This window comes from Polypterus senegalus, chromosome 1, assembly GCF_016835505.1.
Source record: "Polypterus senegalus isolate Bchr_013 chromosome 1, ASM1683550v1, whole genome shotgun sequence".
In the NCBI taxonomy this organism is placed as follows: Eukaryota; Metazoa; Chordata; class Cladistia; order Polypteriformes; family Polypteridae; genus Polypterus; species Polypterus senegalus.
In genome coordinates, this window is record NC_053154.1 from 332,254,311 (window position 1) to 332,273,868 (window position 19,558).

The window sequence follows — 19,558 nt, forward strand, 5'->3', positions numbered from 1 at the left end:
TGCGTGAAATAACAAAGGCAAGTCAGTTGCGTTATGCATTTCATTTATTTTTATATAAAACGTCACACATAACGTTTAAATCACATATTTGACATACTTAACAGCGACCATTATATAGATATCAGCAAGTCAACATTAATGCAATTAATGCCTTAAACATGAGATTAACCTAAAAGTAACACTGAATACTGTATTGAATAAAACAATGCAATACTGAATGTTCATATATGAAAATGACTATGATAAAGTAAGAAAAAAAAAATAGAAAATCACAGCGACGAGTGGTTGGCACCATTAGAAAAATGAATATTTACATGCATCTCAGGAAATCACATATTCCTGGATTAAACAGAAGTAACGTGAAAAATAATGCAGATTTACCCGTTAATAATCACAAGAAAAGCTACATTTAACACTTTGTTAATGCAGTTAAATCTAAAAAATAACAAGCAACACCAGATAAAATACAAACAGCCATTATTTTGAAATGACTAATGATAAACGATGATTTTGTTCATACCATCATAAAATAAGCAAAATTAACAAATGTGCTTATATTAATCTGTACGAAAGCAGAATGTTATATCAAAATAACTGGCTTATTAAGTTACCTCTTTTTTGTCAATGTAGCCAGTTTACGTTTGAGGTTAGCTTTTTCCTTAAAAGTACCACGTTCATCTAAAGTGCGCTTGCAATACTTATTTAAACAGATGTTGGCCACTGTAGACATGGACAACTTCAGTAAGTCACAGATACTCTTCCCAGAACCACAATTACCAACTTGCAGTCCACATCTGTTCAGGCGTTCGTTAAACAGTGAGATTAATGCAGATTTTTGATTTTTTAACAATAAAAAAATTGACTCATATTCAGCATTAGTAACAATTGACTGGAAAATCAAAAACATTTGTGTAACGCATTCAACCAACAAATCTGAGGGCCATTTCAGACCACCCCTGTCTGAGTCAAGCAGGTAATTATATTCCTGTGAAAATTCTAAGACTTATCCATGACTAGCTCATTTCTGCACATGTCACACTGAAGTGACTGAACTGCGCCTGTAACCATTTTAAACCCTACATAACCAGCAACAAATATAAGTGATTTTACATGCCCTAACCTCCATTTGCAGCATTATCAATGTTACCCGGCACGCGGTGCAGTTGTTCTCCATTAAAATAAACAAAACACATCAAAATATTACCTTGCACTGCACCGCAGACATCTGAACTTATAACCTTTACAACTGCAATAACTTTATATCAAAAACTAAAACGCCATTAACTTTCTTTACAACTTCAACGACGATCTGACAGCTGGCACTGTTTGTAAACATAGCACCTCGATTGTGACGTCACCGGACCAATAAGTAATGCATGAGCGGGCCTTGTTTTTTGAGACGGCATTGGCGTGGCACTCACGGGACGGAAGGACAATCCCGACCGCTTTTATATAGAAGGATGGTTTGGAGACAAGATCAGCAAGTTTGACATGCCCAGCGTCTAGATGTCACATAATGTGTCGTGTCATGACTAGAACACTACAAGTCACATAATATGTCATGTCACAACCATATAATGTGACATTGGCTTCATGTGAACAACACACAAAAAAAATGCTGACAGCTCTCAGCTATACTGGCATTAGCCGCACTAGTGGAGCAGCGTAATTTTTGCTGTTTTGGTCAACTTTTAATTGAAACTTAACTTTTATTGAAAAACATTGCAAGTTTTGCTTTTCGCCCTCCCCTACCATAACCTATCATCTATGGGGGATGAGCAAAAGCTTCAGATTTGTCAGAAATGTCAATCTCCAGTTTTTGATGTATCTCGGTGTTTTAGGGTCCCCGATAATGAAAACATCAATATCTTAATTATTATTCTTAACTAAGGTCAGTATCGTGTCAGTGGCTTTTTATTTTGTAAGGCAGTTCTTTAAAAACACTGCAACTAAAGGCAGAACAATGGTATCCAGTGAAATTGATTATAGCGTTTCTTAATGTATTAGTGGTGGTAACCCCTGATGCCTGCAGGCTGTCTAATGTTTTACTGTTCGTTACGCGTGTATTTGTTATACTTCAGCTCAGTTTTGAAATGTTAATATTTCATTGCTGCTACTTGATTGCATTTTTACCAATGCAGCATTTTTTGCTCTGTAATTGATATTTTATACAAGTAAGGGCCATGTCACTATGGTGAGCCAGTTCACCATTTACCAATACAGGCAAACATCCGTTAGTATAAAATGTACTCCTTTGAAATAGAGAAGTGGAAAGCAAATTCATGGGAGCTCAGGGAAATCTGCAAAGCCATACAGAAAGTGATCGAGCTGGAAATTGAACGCGAGTCCCTGGAGCTGTGGATTACGATAATTGAAGTTGCTGCTGCAGGCTTTTTATTTATGTGCGTTGGGTGTGCTTGTCATGCTACATGCTTTGCCTTCATCTGAACTGTGCTAGCTGCTTGAAAAAGTTGTATTTATTTAGAGCAACAAATTGCATATTTTAGGCTTTTTAGTTGCATTCTTGAGCTTATTTTTAATCTGGTTACTTGTGTATTTTACCCCTGATTTGCTCGTACTGTCACGCCCATCAAACTCCAATATCATCCTACAGTTGACCCTCAAAACTCTACTCAAGTGGCCACAGACACTTGGCTGCTGGTTTTGATGGCTTTTCACTCTCCCGCTGGCTGACTGCGCCATTCTTCAGGCTGTTTGCTGAAATGAGTTTGTGCTCCTCGCCTTACAGCTAGTCACCTGGGTGTAATCGGTTTTATTTATTTACCAGTAACGGCGTACTGCACGATAACGTGCAGTGAATACACTTGACCTGAGTATTCCTAGTTTTCAGACTCTTTCTCTGTCTCTGTTCAGCATTCGTTTGCTCAGAGGTTGATGCGCTTGTTCCTTCATGAGCAGCTCTTCTCTTCTCCACCCTGGCGGCCAGCTGCTTCTCTTCTTTTGTCGGCATCTTTTCGCATTAAAACTGATTAGTTAGTTTTTGTGTTCCAATTACTTAGTACGTTTTCTTTAATTTTTCACTTAAGCTGGCACTTAAGTCTTCAATCTGCCTCAAGAATGATTAGCAAAGGTGGTAGGGAATGAGAACGGCACCCATACGCATGTGCCACATGGCCGTCCTGCTGCGCGCTGCCGAGAGTTGATTCTACAATAAAATAAAATAAAAAATAAAAAGAGTAATAAAAATAATCACCCTGAAAGCGGATAGTAGACGTCACGTAGTGTATGTGTACCAAATTTCAAGTCAATAGGTGAAAGGGTTTGCGAGCTACAGGTGATTTAAAATCCTGGACAAACAAACAAACAGCCACGGTAGCGTATTAGATAAGAAGATTTATTATTATTCTGTGGTGGGCTGGCACCCTGCCCAGGATTGGTTCCTGCCTTGTGCCCTGTGTTGGCTGGGATTGGCTCCAGCAGACCCCCATGACCCAGTGGTTGGATTCAGCGGGTTGGAAAATGGATGGATGGATGGATTTTTTATTACTATTTTTATTCTACAGAAAGGGTCCTCAATTACAGTCCTAGAGGGCCTCAGTGGCTCCAGGTTTTCATTCTCATAATTTGAAGTCAGGGCCTAGCAGATACTGAAACTTGGTATTAATTTAGATGGCTTGTTAGTGCCTTCATTCTTCCAAGATAAATCTTTACCCCATTGTAGAATTTTTACTTTCTGAGAATGTTATCCATATGTTTTATGGTCCAGAACAGATTTGTACCTCTTGGTCCTTCCCTTCTGTCTCGTTTATTGTAACAAAATGATGAAGACAGACACTTCATGGTTCATGTACATGCATTTAAATGGCAGTACATTAGCTGAAGAGCTGCTGGTCCCCTTGTCATTTGCACCTCATTATGTACTGATTATTAATAAAGGAAACAGGCAATGATTCAAACCGCAGCGCTGCTGTTTAAAACTAAAATAGGCAATTAAGACTGCTGAATCGTAACAAATGAGTTAACTAAAGCCAAATCTCAAAAAACACACTGCTTTAGTAGGAAATGAACGGGTTACTAATTAAGAAATTAAGAAAACCTGCAGCCACTGCGGCCCCCCAGGATATAATTGAGGAGCCCTGGCTTATAGTACTGCGTTGATCTGTCCTAACGCTAATTAAAAGGTGTTGCCCAGTCATGAGTCCTCACATTGCGTCACCCTCTGCATTGTTCACTTTTTCTGCTTGCACTCAAGTGATTTGGTGCTTCATACTTGTAAATCACAAGCGCCGATTCTCCTGAGTGCTCCAGCCAGCAGTTTTCCGGACTTCCTTGTATTTGTACACAACTATTACACTTCCACAGAGATAAGACAAGCAGCGCCATGACTGGACAGATGGCCTTTATTACTTGTTTTCTTTCAGTCTTTACTTGTGTTGTTTACTCTGCCCGTCATCAAGTACCAGCCTGCGTGCCACTTTCAGTCAAAGTTTGCAGAGCACAGCCATCCCCTTTTGTGTTGCTGGGTGCACAGGGAAAGTTGGGGGCCTTTGTTGTTTCCATTTGGGGGCATCACCCCCATGAGAGCATTTCTACTCCCACTTTAATATGTCTGTTCCCTCTCTGTGTCTGAATAAACTGCTTTATAAACTTTACTATATCCTGGCAGGTACCATCACAGCATTAGTGTCTAAGGATTTGTAAAGTGAAGTGCATGGCCACAGGTTCATTCACCATTGTTGCCTATGGAGGGTCATGTAGTGGGCATCATCCATCATAATTATAATAAAATATAAAACTTTTGTAACTGCTCAAAGTGTTTTACTTAGGTAATGGGGGGCCACTTCAACCAACAGCAATGTGCAGCATCCACCTGCGACAGCAAACATTTTACACCAACATGCTCACCACACATTAGCTATTAGGTGGTGAAGGGGAGAGAGATAGTTCGATTATATACAAGCTATGAAAATGTGGACATTGACACAAACAAATGAACATACACAGGCTTAGTCCATAATAGAAATACAGTACTGCAGCACTTCTTTATATTTCTTGCTTTGTACCCCAATAAGTACAAGTTATCACCAATATATTAACAAGCCAGTTGTGCTTCATTCACTCCGAATATGGAACCAATGCAGGAAGAACTTCAAGACAGAGAAGCTTTTATCTGTGGCACCGCTGCATGATAAGCACCTTTTCCCACCCTCTCAAATGTACACAGTTTTTAATGTTTGGAAAACATTCTGGATTAAATCACTTCAAGACCTGCACATAGACAACATCTTCACATCCTACGAACAATTACACTCCAAATTTAACTTTCCAGCATCACATTTTTTTTACTACCTCCAAATTAGAAACTTTGCTACACAAAACCTGCGCAATTTTCCTCGCCTCCCACCAATCTCTGTTCCGGAAAAAATATTGATCAGTCTTGAGGAGTCAGACAGCATTTCTGTAATATATAAAAACATTTTAAAATCCCTCCCTTTCATAGATCCCAGAGTGCATTGGGAAAAGGATCTCTTACTCAACATCTCAGAAAAGGAGTGGATGGCAGCCATGCACAGAATTCACTCGGGCTTCATATGCGCAAAGCATGCAATTATTCAACTTAACATTATATATCGAGTACATCTGTCTCGTTTAAAATTGTCCAGGGCAAAACCTAACCTGTGAACATTGCAATCGAGGCCCAGTCTCATTGGGCCACATGTTTTGAACGTTCACCAAATGAACATCATTTTGGACCAAAATCTTGAACTGCCTATCAGACAGCCTTGGGGTCACAATCCCTCCTAACCCACTAACAGCTGTGTCTGGTGAGCTCACAGAGGGGCTTAAAGTGGAGAAGGACAAACAAACTGTAATGGCCATTATTTCACTATTGGCACATAGCTTTTATCTTCCTCAACTGGAAGAATCCTAATTCACCTCTATTAAGTCAGTGAGTAACCGATGTTACGTATATACTATATGAAACTGGAAAAAATCAAATTCTCACTTAGAGGATCTGTTCAAAAGTTCTTCAGAACCTGGAAGGATCTATCCATCCATCCATTATCCAACCCACTATATCCTAACTACAGGGTCACGGGGGTCTGATGGAGCCAATCCCAGCCAACACAGGGCGCAAGGCAGTAAACAAACCCCGGACAGGCCGCCAGCTCACCACAGGGAAGGATCTAATCAATAACATTTTAGAATAAGCATTTAAATTGAGGAAGCAGATTATCCTCCCTTTTTTTATTGTATTTATTTTATTTATTATTTATTTACTTATTTTTCCTACTAGTAAAGTTTTATTCTGTTGGCCTAGGTCTCTTTCTCTCTTGATTTGTTTCAAACCTAATTTTGTAAAACTTGCTTATATGGAATGTTATTTGATTTTAATAAAATTTAAAAAAAGATAGATTAGGGGGCTTGAATAACCAGACCAAGTCAAGTTGGGGAGCATGCACTGGTACAGCGTGTTGCTGCACCCACTACACGACGAAACAACTCGGGATCCCCCCAGTCAGACACGCGGTCCAGTCCCACCCTCCGGAAATTAACCCTCTATCTGCCACAACCAGGTGTTACGTGGGCGACCCCTTGGCCTGATCCAGCCACTTGGGTCCCCAACAATGAGGATCTTACGAGCCGGATCACCCTCGGGGAAACGTGCCACATGGCTGTAGTGCCGTAACTGATGCTCCCTCACAATTCAGGTAATGTGCCTCATTTGGGAGTCCATGAGCAACACAAAGTCAAACTAACGGTACCCAAGAATTTTCCGGAGAGACACACATGAAGAAGTCCAGCCTTCGTCTCAGGTCACTGGATGGCATCCATGTCTTGCAACCATATAGCAAGACAGGAAGCACCAGGACTCTAAAGACTTGGACCTTCATCCTTTTGCACTGATATCGAGAGTGTCACACACCACTTTCCAGTGACCTCATGACCCCCATGCTCTCCCAATCCGTCTACTGACTTCATAGGAAGAGTCACCGAGACATGAATGTCACTGCCAAAGTAAGTAAACCTCTCGACAAGGTCGTCACTCTCTCTGCAAACAGACACACTTCTGATGGCTGTGCCCAAGAGGTCATTAAAGGCCTGGATCTTGGATTTTATCCAGGACACTCGCAAGCCCAGACACTCAGGCTCCTCGCTCAGTCTCTCGAGCGCCCCGATCAGAGACTCCATTGACTCAAGATCTGTGAATCTTTCTTCACCAACAGATGCCTCCTAGCCGCTGGACCCCACGACCTTGCCCAACACCCAGTCCATGCCAGCATTAAACAGAGTAGGAGCAGAACACACCGCTGATGAACCCCAGAATCAACTGGGAAAAACGCAGAGGTTCTGCCTCCACTCTGCACAGCACTCACGGTATCAGTGTACAGGCTGGCCATGATATCCAGCAACCTCGAGGGGATCCCGCGAACCCACAGGATGTCCCACAGGGCAGCTCGATCAACTGAGTCGAACGTTTTGCGAAAATCAACAAAGCCTGCAAAGAAACTCTGCAAATATTCGCATTTGCGCTCCATGAGAACCCTCAGTGCTAGGATGTGGTCGATGGTACACTTTTTAGGAGTAAAACCAGACTGTTCCGGTCGCTGGTAGGTGAGCAAGTGATCACGGATCCTATTGAGGTCGACCCTAGCAAGGACCTTACCCGGCACCCAGAGCAGTGTGATCCCCGTGTAGTTGCTGCAGTCCAGGCGATCCCCCTTCCCTTACCAGATAAGGATGACAAGTCCCGTTTTCCAGTCAGCAGGGATAACCAGACCATGTTGTTCAATTTTGCCAGGACATCAGGGAACACACTAGTCTTTTAAAATGATGCTCTTTTATGACCTCAGCAGTCAGAAGCTCAGTTTTACATCTAATCCAAAGGACAGCACCAAGTTTTGCAGCACGATGTCCCTGTCACTGCGCTGGGGCTTTGGGATTAAATAAATAAGCCTTGCTGGCCTCACTATCATCTCTTCCAGCAAAAAGTCAAGGTTTTCTGGTTTGTCTTCTATCCAAGTAATCATCAGGCCAAAACATGCTTAGCTTCAGGTGGATTGTTGTCCCAGTCCAGAGAGGCCCTCCAAGAAGACATTCCCAAAGATCCACTTTTCACAGTTAAAAAGAAGATTTTGTATTTATTATCAGTGGGCATGAAACAAGTGCTTCACTCTTTAGACAGGAGAAAGTTGCCAGCTTATGGAATTTTATGGGTGTATTCTTAGAATTCAGCCCATGCTAGCCCAAGAGAAGCCCACAAATTAGGGTTAGGGTTGTCTGCCAAAATGGAAAAATTATACTTTGATCCTTTTTCTTACAAAACAGGGACTAACACGTCTAAAAGGGTGTGTCTTGAAACAGTAAATAATCAAACAATAAACGTAACAATATCAAGCAAACAAGTTTGAAAGCCTTAAGCATATTGGAGAGGAAGGACAAGACAATCTATCTGAAGGCTGGAAGAGAGCCAGAAACAAGTGAATACCGAAAGGACATCATTTCATTATCATAGTCCAAAGGGAAAGTTATTAGATTCAAAAATCAGTATATGGAAGAAAATGCACATGATATATACTGTATTAATTTAACATGCAGAAATGTATTCTAAATTGAACTTTTAAAAATACTTTCAGCTTACAATAGGGCTGTATGGAGCACCACTTCCATTCATGATAGAAACGCCTTAAAACTTACCAAATATGTCAAGTTCTCAAGTTTTGCTGTACATCTTGAGATTGCACATCTATTGCAAAACAATGTATTCATGTCCTTTTAAGAAGGATACAAGCAAACCATTGTTCTAAGATTCAGCCATTTTAAAAGGAGACTGTCTATGAGCCTTATGTCTTCTTCAAATTGCCAGCTTGTCTTACTCTGCCGTTCCCTTGCAGACAGCTAGACAATAATAACAGAAAAAATTCACACTTATGTCTGCATATATTCTTTCACAATAGGAAGGCGCTGCCTGCTCTGTCTGGATTGATAAAGCATGTGTGTGCTTCAGTGAGAGAGAATATTAGAGTCACGTAGCAGGCGGTGAAGTGACAAGAACTGAACAGACATGACAGACATACATCTGGTACTTTGAACAGGAGAAAGCCAGTACAGCATATTGGTGCGTATGTCCTCACTTTAAGCTCTTCATATATCCACCCACCTTTCTAACCCACTTACACAGGGAAGAGTCGCAGTCCAGCTGGAGCCTATCCCAGCAAGCAGTGGATGCAAGGCAGGAACATTTCCTGGAAAGGGTGCCAATCTGTCACAAAGCAAACATGCACACACAGACAGGAGCCATTTTAGAATGGCGGTTAACCTGAGTTTAGACAAGTTCAAGTTTAGTAAGTCCAGTCCCAATGTTTTAACATTCCTGCCTCCCAGTGCCAGGTTCTATATTGTTGTGTACAAAGTACAAGGAAACTCCTATTTTCTATTTTCAGTATGCTTGCACTCGCCATACTTTTGGCTTCGAGGCCCACGGTTTTGCCACTGCATTACCATAACTTCACTGCTGCTGCACGCACACAGGCAAGCAGGAAACACATCCTTACATCGAGAAAATCAGACCAAGAGTCTGTGATAAAGTGAATATTTCTAGTTTCTTATCACAAGAATGCCTCGTAAATGCAGATGGCATGTTTTCTTAACTTGAAACTTTGCTACTTCAAAGTGGACACATTTGGTAAGCTTTAAGGCCTTTTTGTCAGGTATAGACATGGGGTTCTACTGTATAAGCTGCTAAAACAGACAAAACACTTTACTATTTAAAACACTTCACTTTAGAGCACAATTAAATGTGGCAAGTAAATACCATGATTATGAAGAAATAACTTCAACTTGGAAAATACAGAATTTATCCTTTAAGCATAAACCTTTGTGACATACATTTTGGCACCATGGAGGGGGAGCTAAATTCAAATTCCAGTTTATTTATAAAGCACATTTTACAACAGCAAACAGCTACAGCAAAGTGCTGTGCAGAGTAAACAGAATAAAAGCTGCAGTATAAAGCATGCAGTACAAAATCAAGGGCATTAAACAAAAACTCTAAAACCTGAAGCATGAAATCATAAACACTTCCAAAATGATGCCAAAACCAAAGACATTATTCTAAATCTCCAAAAGCCAGAGAAAAAAAAGATAACCTTTAGACAGGTCTTAAACGTCAGGGCCATGGAGGCCCAGGTAACAAATTTATGGGCAGCCTCTACAAAACCCTGAGCACCTCTCCGTATGACCTGAGAATGAGGCACTGACAGTAGAAGCTTTTGAGGATGATCTAAATAACGTAGAAGAGGAATGCTGGGTTAGGAGATGTGAAATATTAAAACAAAAATCTGGACAAGAACAGGCCATACAGTCCAACAAAGCTCTTCAGTCTTATCCACTTAATTCTTCCAAAATAACATTAAATGGAGGTTTGAAGCTCCCTAAAGTCTTACTGTCCACCACACTAGTTGGTCACTTCTTCTATGTGTCCGTGGTTCTCTGTAAAGAAAATGTCCTAATGTTTTGTGAAATGTACCCTTAACAAGTTTCCAACTGTGTCCCCAGTGTTTCTGGTGAACTCAATTTAAAGTCATTTAAGTGTTGATCCACTGGGCTAATCCCCTTCATAGATTTAAACACTTCAATTGTGTATAAAGGAGCCAAATTATTTAGTGCTTTTAAGGAGTACTTTAAACTTCATCCTGAACCGAACAGGCAAGCAGTGGAGAGACACCAAGATGGGGGTAATATGTTCCCTCTTTCAAGACCCTGTTAAAAACCTGGCTTTTGCTTTTTGAATAGCAGAAGATGAGATATAGAGGCCTGATTGACTGCAAGGTGCAGAGAGTCACTGCAATCCAACCTATAAGAGACAAAGACATGGACAGCAGTCACCTAGTGACTCACGTATAACGGCGTGCGTAGAATTCACACTAAAACTTGGCGTACGGACAAAAGTGGATATGTACATATGCACAAAAAAATACAGATCCATAAATCTGTGTGAACTCCAAGTTCCACACACTTCCCCTTTACAAATCCCAACGTACATAAAATTTGACAGGAATTTTATATATTTTAATATGCAAATCAATAAAAAATATCACCTTCCGTTCAGTGCTTGGTTAAAAGACAATGGCAACATAATAATAATAATAATATGATAAAAAAATGAAAAATATACAATATGAAAGCATAAGTACAATATTCATGTACATATAGGGCAAATACTGCAAATGGTTCATAATGTGGCGCAGGTTGTGCAATATTACAGCCGTAGTGCAAGTTTACAGTGAGGTAATTGTAACTCTTAAGTAAAAACAGTTCTACCAGGAGCACCTAATGGACTGATTGAGTGCGTTAATAGCTCTTGGGATGAAACTGTTTCTGACCCTCGAGGTTCATGCAGGAAAGGCTCTGAAGCGTTTTCTGGATGGGAGAAATTCAAATGCAGAACTATAAGCTGTATCCCAATAATCCTCTGCGCTCTCGACACAGCCCGCCATAGAGCTTTCCAATTTTACAGCTGTGATTCCACACTCGGATGCAGTGGGTTAAAATACTCTGAGTGCTGCACTGAGAGTAACAACGCTAAAGCAGCTATGGTGGTTGGAATAGTTTGGCCATTCCATGCACCATTATATTGTTACAGAATGATTGCAATCAAGTGAATTCAATTTGTAAATGATATGCAATTAATTTCGGTATATTTGATAAATCCCGCATCATTCATGAATATGAAAAAGAAAACTAAATGACACAGAAACAGTAGTACAGCTTTGACGCTGGGTGCCACCAGTTTGCAAAACTGAGCTGAAACATGCGTACACAAGCAAGGGGGCTACCGTGAAAATATGCGTGGCTTTACTGCAAGTTTAGTTTTTATACATCTCAAAGTGTGCGAGGAAACGGGCGTATGCAATATTTTCTGTGCGTATGCACCATTTCTACATGATGACTCAGGTCTTTCGCTGATTACAAATTGCTTGAATTTTGTTAAATTTCTTAGATGGTAGAAACTACCTTTGACCACTGAATTAATCCATCAAAACGGAGGATAGAATCAAAAGTCAACCAAAATTTTCTTACATGTGTTTTAATATGGAGGGAAACAGATCTAACGTTATTTGCAAGACAACTAGTAGATACAGAAGGGCCAAATAACAGCAGCACTGTCTTATTCTCATCTAACTAGAGAAAATTATTAGTCATCCAGCATTTAACATTCCTGATAAAGCTAAGCAGATTGGTTATTGAACCCTTATCAGTTGGCTTCACAGGTCGATACAATTGTGTGTCATCAGCATAGCAATGCAAAGCAATGTTATGATGTTGAATAACCGATCCCAGAGGAAGCATGTATGGCACAATGGGTGTCAGGGCCAGAAAGGATGGTTGGGGAAGTCCACAGGAGTTAGTAATGGAGGAGAAGGAGGAGGAGGTCTGTCATTAAAATAAGACTGGAACCCGGCTAGAGCTGTGCCCTGAATGTCTAGTAAATGCTCCAAAGAATTTAGCAGAATTGTATGGTCAAGCATATCAGCAGCAGCACTTGTGTCAAGTAAACTAAACAAGCAACAGGTCATCAGTTACCCTCAATAAAGCAGATTCCCTACTGTGATGAGTTCTGAAACCAACTGAAATTTGATGAAAATATGTCTTTTTTAAAAAGATAGAAACTGAGAAAAGGCAGCCTTTTCTACAATTTTAGCTATAAAAGACAACTTAGAGATAAGGCGAAAAGTTTAGAAAATTGTGGTGTCAAGAGCTAAGCTTGAAAATGCAGAAATGTGAAAGGAGTAATTCTAAACCTTTACAAATCAGGAACGTGACATGCCAAAACCCACTTATTACACTTCACTGTAGCTGGGAACAGCCAAGAAAACTAAATGAAGGAAAGACGCGAACCAATAGTCCGTTGAACCAAGTTGACACTATGAACTCATCACCGTCATCATCGGTTGAGTCCACTCTTGTTTAATGCTACCAATTTGGGTTTAATGGAAAACTTGCCTGTGTTCTTATATGGCAACGATGTTGATGTTGAAACATTTGCATCCAGTTAGTAGTTGGTCTTCTACGTCAGCGTTCGCCAAGGTGTGGACGTTGACCATGGCCATGCTGAAAATGTCTTTGACTTGACACCTTTAGTCCTTGTGCTTTGTAAGTGATCAGAGTCCTATCCCCCAACCTAAGCAGAGCTTAGGGTTATGCAAGTGATCAGTTGCATTCCATGGATACTTGTTCTTGACTGTAGTTGGTTGTTTTTCCAGTCCGGGAAGTTACCCCTGGACCAACCAGGTGGCAGAGGAGAAACTAGCTGTACCAATTAACACTATATGATAGCGGCAAGATTGAATTCAAGTGGCCACTCCTAAGTGTTAACATCTGTACGAAGTGTGTCTGTGGTGGCATTTTGAGATCAGGTGTTACATACTGGTGAGGCAATATGTATGGGGGAAACCTTAGTATCAATGCGGAAGATACCTTTAGAACTCAGACTTCAAGTAGGAGAACCTGGAAACAACTCAGCTACAGTTTGATAGGAGGGTTAGGAGAAGAAGTGAAGGCCATTTGGGGCCAGTCATTATACACATTAGCAGTCTACAGTGGCCCCTCCTGTTTGGGGAGTGGAGGGGGTCTCCCCTTTCTTCTCCTTGTCACAGTTGTGCCTAGTTCCAATGAGCCAGATTTTAAAAGACTTGAAAAGAAGACGCTTTTTGTTTGTTTCATTCTTGATTTGAAATTGCAGGACTTCAGTGTCGCCATCCACACATTCTTCACTATCACAAAGATAAAGCACTGCAGGGCTGCACTTCAGTGAACTTATTGCCAATCTAATGTCCCTCATGCTTTTAGGACTGCAGGTTTGACCACTCATCCTACTCCATGGTGTTCAGCATCCTCTGCTGCCTTGGGATCATCCTGTGCCTTGTGACTTCTGTGGCTGTGGAGTGGACAGGCCTAAAGGTTGCTAAAGAGCTACACCATAACTTGTTGAAGAGGATCATCCTGGCACCGATGAGGTATGGTAACAGCTCAAGGGTCACATCTTTCAGCTGTTTATATATGTCCATCTCCTCAAGTAGCTTCTGTATCGTTGATCTTAATGAATGAAGTAGCTGAGCTAAAGTCCATCTGCATACATGCAACTTCCCCACAACACTATACTAAAGACCCATTTGGAGTATAAAACTTAATTTCTGCCAAGCTCACTAAACACCACCTGGCCCCCAGTAGTATTTAGCCTTTTGAGGGTCCACTGTTGTCTGGCACTGGTCTGCTGTTCTTCCCAGAATTCCATTTAGCCTGATGTTTGCATCAAAGGTGAGCCACTGTAATGGTGCTTTGTCTAATGCCGACTGCTTTTTTTCTTATAGGCTTTTTGAGACTACACCCCTTGGGAATATCCTGAACAGATTTTCAGTTGACACCAACACCATTGACCAGGTAAAAAGGAGAAGCAGAGGCTGCCGAACACAAGTGACTCCTTGAGCTCCTTGAGTAGCTGAGCTTGCCATTCCCATGCAATATTCCTTATTTCTGTTTCTTTACAGCACATCCCTGCCACTCTGGAGTGTCTCAGCCGTTCCACCCTGCTTTGCGTCTCGGCGCTAGCTGTCATCTCCTATGTCACTCCTGTCTTTCTTATCTCTCTGCTTCCGTTGACGGTGGCCTGCTACTTCATCCAGAAGTACTTCAGGATGGCATCCAGGTAAAGAAGTAGCATAAGTGCAGGAATAGAAGTCCCAGTGAGATGTCCGTGAAACTGTAGCTTGACTCAGTGGATGGGCGTCTTTTTAAGCAAGCCATGCACCAGGCTGCCACAGGCCAATGTTATCCTCCATGTGTTATGTGTTCACAGACACAGCTGTGGTTACATTTTCCTCTCTGCTTAATCCTTTCATGGAACTTCTTTCTTTTTATTTTGCTTTAGGGACCTTCAGCAATTGGATGACAGCACTCAGCTGCCCTTACTGTCTCACTTTTCAGAAACTGTGGAAGGACTCACAACAATCCGTGCTTTCAGGTAGACTATTCTATGGAATTATATCTGCAATTATGTGTTCCTGGTAAGCATTTTCATCATTTTAGACATAACAGGAATTGTTCTTCAGAGGTGTCCACAGAGCTGCTGATGTTTCTGTCATGGCAGGGGCAGGTCGGATCAGAGGTTATGTATAGCCATATATCCTGTGTCTTGCTGAACCTGAGACTGTTGAGGTTGGGGGGACTTCTTTGTGGCTGCTGCTGTTTGTCTCCCTCTGGTGGACACAACTCTCAGTATGTAGGCTACTATGCTGGGCGAAATTTGTGTTTTTACTTTATTTATAAGGGTGGTAATGACAAGTCCTTTATGCATTTCCCATCATCGCCACCTTATGTGTTTGTCCTGTACGCGCCATTTTGGTTCTCTGCTGTCCATCTTGCAATTGGCTTTACCAGTGCTGGTTCCACTGTCCTCTTAATCTCAGCTTGAATGGATTTGCAATGAGGGAAACAAATATTTGCCTTTTCATCATGTACATAGGCAGACTGCATTCATAGTACCATTTCAGCATGTTGTTTTTCTGTCAAGACTGAGTGATGTTTGCTTTCGTTAAATTCACATTCACTGGCAATAGGAGAGGTGAGGTGGTACATTGGGTGCTTTGGTGTTTACTGGACAGATTTCTTCAAAGTTATAGCTTCTGAGCTAAAAGTTCTATTTCCACTCTTCTGTTTTTTTGGCATTTTTTTTCTTCACTTGTAATCTGCGGGTAATTCATTTCTGATATTCTGTGACATTCTTTTGAGGCAGTGTGATAGCACAAGAGGTGGGATAACCAAAGGAATTCCTTGATCGCTGTAATAAACTCATCTAAGTGGCACTGCATGTTACCTGACAGGCCAGCATGGGGAGTGACAAGTAAATGGAGACCTGAGTGTCTGGGGATTAGGAGTTTAGCTTCATCCACTACCCATTACACAGTAGATGTTAGATACCTACATAAAAATATGTATACTGTATACTGTATCATGTACAGTGGTCACCCATTGATCTTATTCATGAGAATCTCTTTCTCCAAGAAAGCGTGAGATTAACAATGTGTCTCAGCCACCACTACAAAGTAGATGGGGTAAGTAACATGTCAAAAAAATATCAATTTTGGGTGGAGTGTTCCTTTAAGTGACTTGCCTTCAGATTTCGTGTGTACATGTATTGTTTAAAAATTGATCACAAAAATATAAGCGATTCTTAGGAACACAATAAAAATATTCAAAAACATAACTAAAACAGAATAATTTACACGTTACATTGGACTCCTCCCCACCCCACAATGGGTATCGACTGCTACCTGCAAAGACCACCACTCATCGCCTCGCATCTTAAGTTTCTGACTCCCCTGGTGAGCCGAGTGCGATGCCCCCATTTCATTGTGGGTGCCCTGAGCTTTTGTTGGCAGGTGCCTCAGCCTGTAGTTCCTCAAGGGCTGCAGGTTCCTTTTGCTTTTTTAAGTGTTTTGCACATGCGCCGTGTTTTCATAGCCGATTTAGACATTTTGTATTTGAAAATGATGCTCCATAAACTGACTTTGAGACCCCATAGATCCTGAGTGGACGTTTGTTTCCACAGCTGCCACACTTTATATGATAATTGAAGCCTGTCTTGTGATAATGGATGGAGAAATGAAATTCATGTTATTCATTGATAATTTCCTATAGTGCCTTTCACTTATGCCATAGAGTAAGGAACCTCCAGAATGTTCTTTTTAGTTAATGTGCATCTAATTCTTGTAGTTATAATTTTTTTCTTAATAATATACACTGTAGCGGGGCTACATAGTAATAGTATTTTCGATGTTTGTACTGAGTGCGTTTTGTTCCCATCGTCCCGTTTGCTGTTTATAATGTGTGCGTCAGTGAATGTCGTCCCCGTAAATACAGGGGGGACGGATGATGGAAAGACACCGTAGCCCCAAGATGGAAAGCTCCTGTTTACAATCAATCAGTTACAGCCGGCTCATTACTATATAAACAATCAGGAGGGAACAGAGGGAAAAAGAAGGAGAAAGACGGAAATTACATTTTCACGACAACGAACCAACTTTACCTGCTGTTTTCCACATCTCGCTTTTGATACCAGTTTGTTTTTCATTCCGCCGGACTTATTTCAATTCAATCATCGCCAGAGACCCCGGGTTGGACTACATTATCCACCACACGCCGAGGATTCACGGTAGAGGTCGTTCCGGGAAATTCAACCACATCACTTATCTGTTGACCAGTCATCCGTATTCAGGACAGTTGTATACTCGGACTGAAGTTCACTATCATTGACATTTTCCGTATTCATTTACTGTTATTTGTGTTTTGCTTTTGTTATATGTTACTGGGACAAGGGAGGGTATGTTATTGTATATATGGTGTTGTCGTGTTGTTGCTTTGGTGGTGGTTTATACATATCTATCTATCTATCTATCTATCTATCTATCTATCTATCTATCTATCTATCTATCTATTATATAGTGCCTTTCACATCTATCTATCTATCTATCTATCTATCTATCTATCTATCTATCTATCTATCTATCTATCTATCTATCTAGTATATAGCGCCTTTCACATCTATCTATCTATCTATCTATCTATCTATCTATCTATATATATATATATATATATTTATTTATTTATTTTCTACATGTGATAGTTGCATTTTTTGTTATTGTTTCATTTAATATATTTATCCACTTATTTTTACATATCTGCTTTTGTGTGCTTATGTTTAAACCGTCAATTGTGGGGAAAATTGTATTTGTTAGAGGTACAGCTTGGTATTCATATTTTAGCCTCAGTAATTTATCCAGGCCACAGGCCTTGGAAGTGTAGGTGCCGGCTGGGTAAGGGGTCAGCCGTTACAACACAGCATTGTGAAAGCTTTATCTCTGACTTCCTCTGATCTTCTGCAGGTACGAGGACAAGTTCAGACAAAGGCTGTTGGATTACACAGACACCAACAACATCGCCTCCCTCTTTCTGACCGCTGCAAACCGCTGGCTGGAGGTCCGCATGGTAAACGACTGAGACTCTCATTTGACTCCCTGCATGTTGAATGCATTGCAGTGCTGGGGAATTTAACTAAAACACAAAAAAGATAAAGCATCACATACAATCTGCAGTGTGTCACCTATAGAGTGTTCTAGACCCATCAGCTAGAAGATGGATATTTTTTATTTAAGACATGATTGTATTTTAATTGGCAGGGTAACAGAGCCAGTTTAGTAATGACATTTGTCTGAAGCCCTTCACACAGTTTTTTATTTTTCATTAGTAAATTCATTAGTAGTCTGTCCCTCTTGAACATGCAGATGTTGATGCTCTGAGAAGATTTTGATGATTTGTGATTTTTGTTAAAAGTTGTGGAGTAACTCCTCAATTGATGTGTCTCTCTGCAGGAGTACATCGGTGCCTGTGTAGTACTTATCGCAGCTGTGGCCTCCATCACCAACTCTCTTTACAACCATCTCTCCTCTGGCCTTGTTGGTTTGGGCCTGACCTACGCTCTCATGGTACAGTTGTTAATGGTTTTATTTCACACTTGCTCTGGATGCAGGGAGCCAGTCAAGCTTTACAATGGCCACATGTCACCTCCAGAAATGAACAGGAGGGGTGGGTGGTGATGAGAAGGTGCTGTCCACCATACTTTGGTGCTGAAGTTTATGGTTTTGAAATCAGGAGTGTTGTTCTCTTTAATGTTGCACAACTGCATTGTGTTCCATTGGATATGATGTGTTATATGTATTATAGGATATGATGGAGGATTGAGACACGTCCAACTTTTTAAGACAGTTATCATTTGATTACTGCCATTCCACATATTAGTCCCCTCTGAAAGTATTTGAACAGCAAGGCCAATTCATTTGTTTTTGCTGAACATTGAAGACATTTGGGTTTGAGACCAAAAAAAAATGAGTGTGAAGACGAGAGTTCAGAGTTTCAGCTTTTATTTTCTTGGCATTGACAACTAGTCACTGGTGTTAAACTAGTGGTTCTCAGACTTTTTGGCCTTGAGATCAAGTTTTATCTACTTTTGACTACATTTATTTGTATCACACGTTTTCATGCAAATGATGTAGCTCAAAGTGCTTTACAGGATGAAGAAAGAAAAAAAATAAAAATAAAATTAGGCAATACTAGTTTACATGGAATAAAAGTAAAGTCCGATGGCCAGGGAGGACAGAAAAAAACAAAAAAAGAAAACAGACAGCTGGAGAAAAAAAAACAAAATCTGCAGGGGTTCCAGGGCACGAGACCACCCAGCCGCAACTAGGCAAAGACATATTCAATATTTAAGTAGGGTGTACATAATAGATAATAAATAACTTGACACATGGGTATTTAATACTGAATCAAATTTAGTGTCCGTTTATGTTTTAATGGGTAAACTGGGCTTGCCTGACTTTCACCCCTACAGGGGTAGGTGTAGAGTGCATACAGGCGTGTATTTTAGTTTATCGTAGAATTTCAGTGAACACATCTACACTTCAATTCAAGGAGAGAAGCTCTCCAATTGTGGGTGCATTCCTATATTTATCATTTGTTGTACAACGAGATGATGCCC

The 19,558-nt window shown here is 40.7% G+C and overlaps 1 protein-coding gene across 5 annotated transcripts in view; it reads left to right on the plus strand.

Annotated features, from left to right (window-relative positions):
* abcc8 (ATP-binding cassette, sub-family C (CFTR/MRP), member 8) overlaps window positions 1-19,558 on the plus strand; it is a 280,773-nt gene that overhangs the window by 246,269 nt on the left and 14,946 nt on the right. For all 5 annotated transcript variants that reach the window (XM_039738520.1, XM_039738527.1, XM_039738535.1 and 2 more), the window contains 6 exons: window positions 13,816-13,982; window positions 14,337-14,406; window positions 14,514-14,671; window positions 14,894-14,986; window positions 17,907-18,009; window positions 18,393-18,506. In XM_039738520.1, coding sequence (XP_039594454.1) covers window positions 13,816-13,982; window positions 14,337-14,406; window positions 14,514-14,671; window positions 14,894-14,986; window positions 17,907-18,009; window positions 18,393-18,506 — 705 coding nt within the window. The remainder of the gene's footprint in view (window positions 1-13,815; window positions 13,983-14,336; window positions 14,407-14,513; window positions 14,672-14,893; window positions 14,987-17,906; window positions 18,010-18,392; window positions 18,507-19,558) is intronic.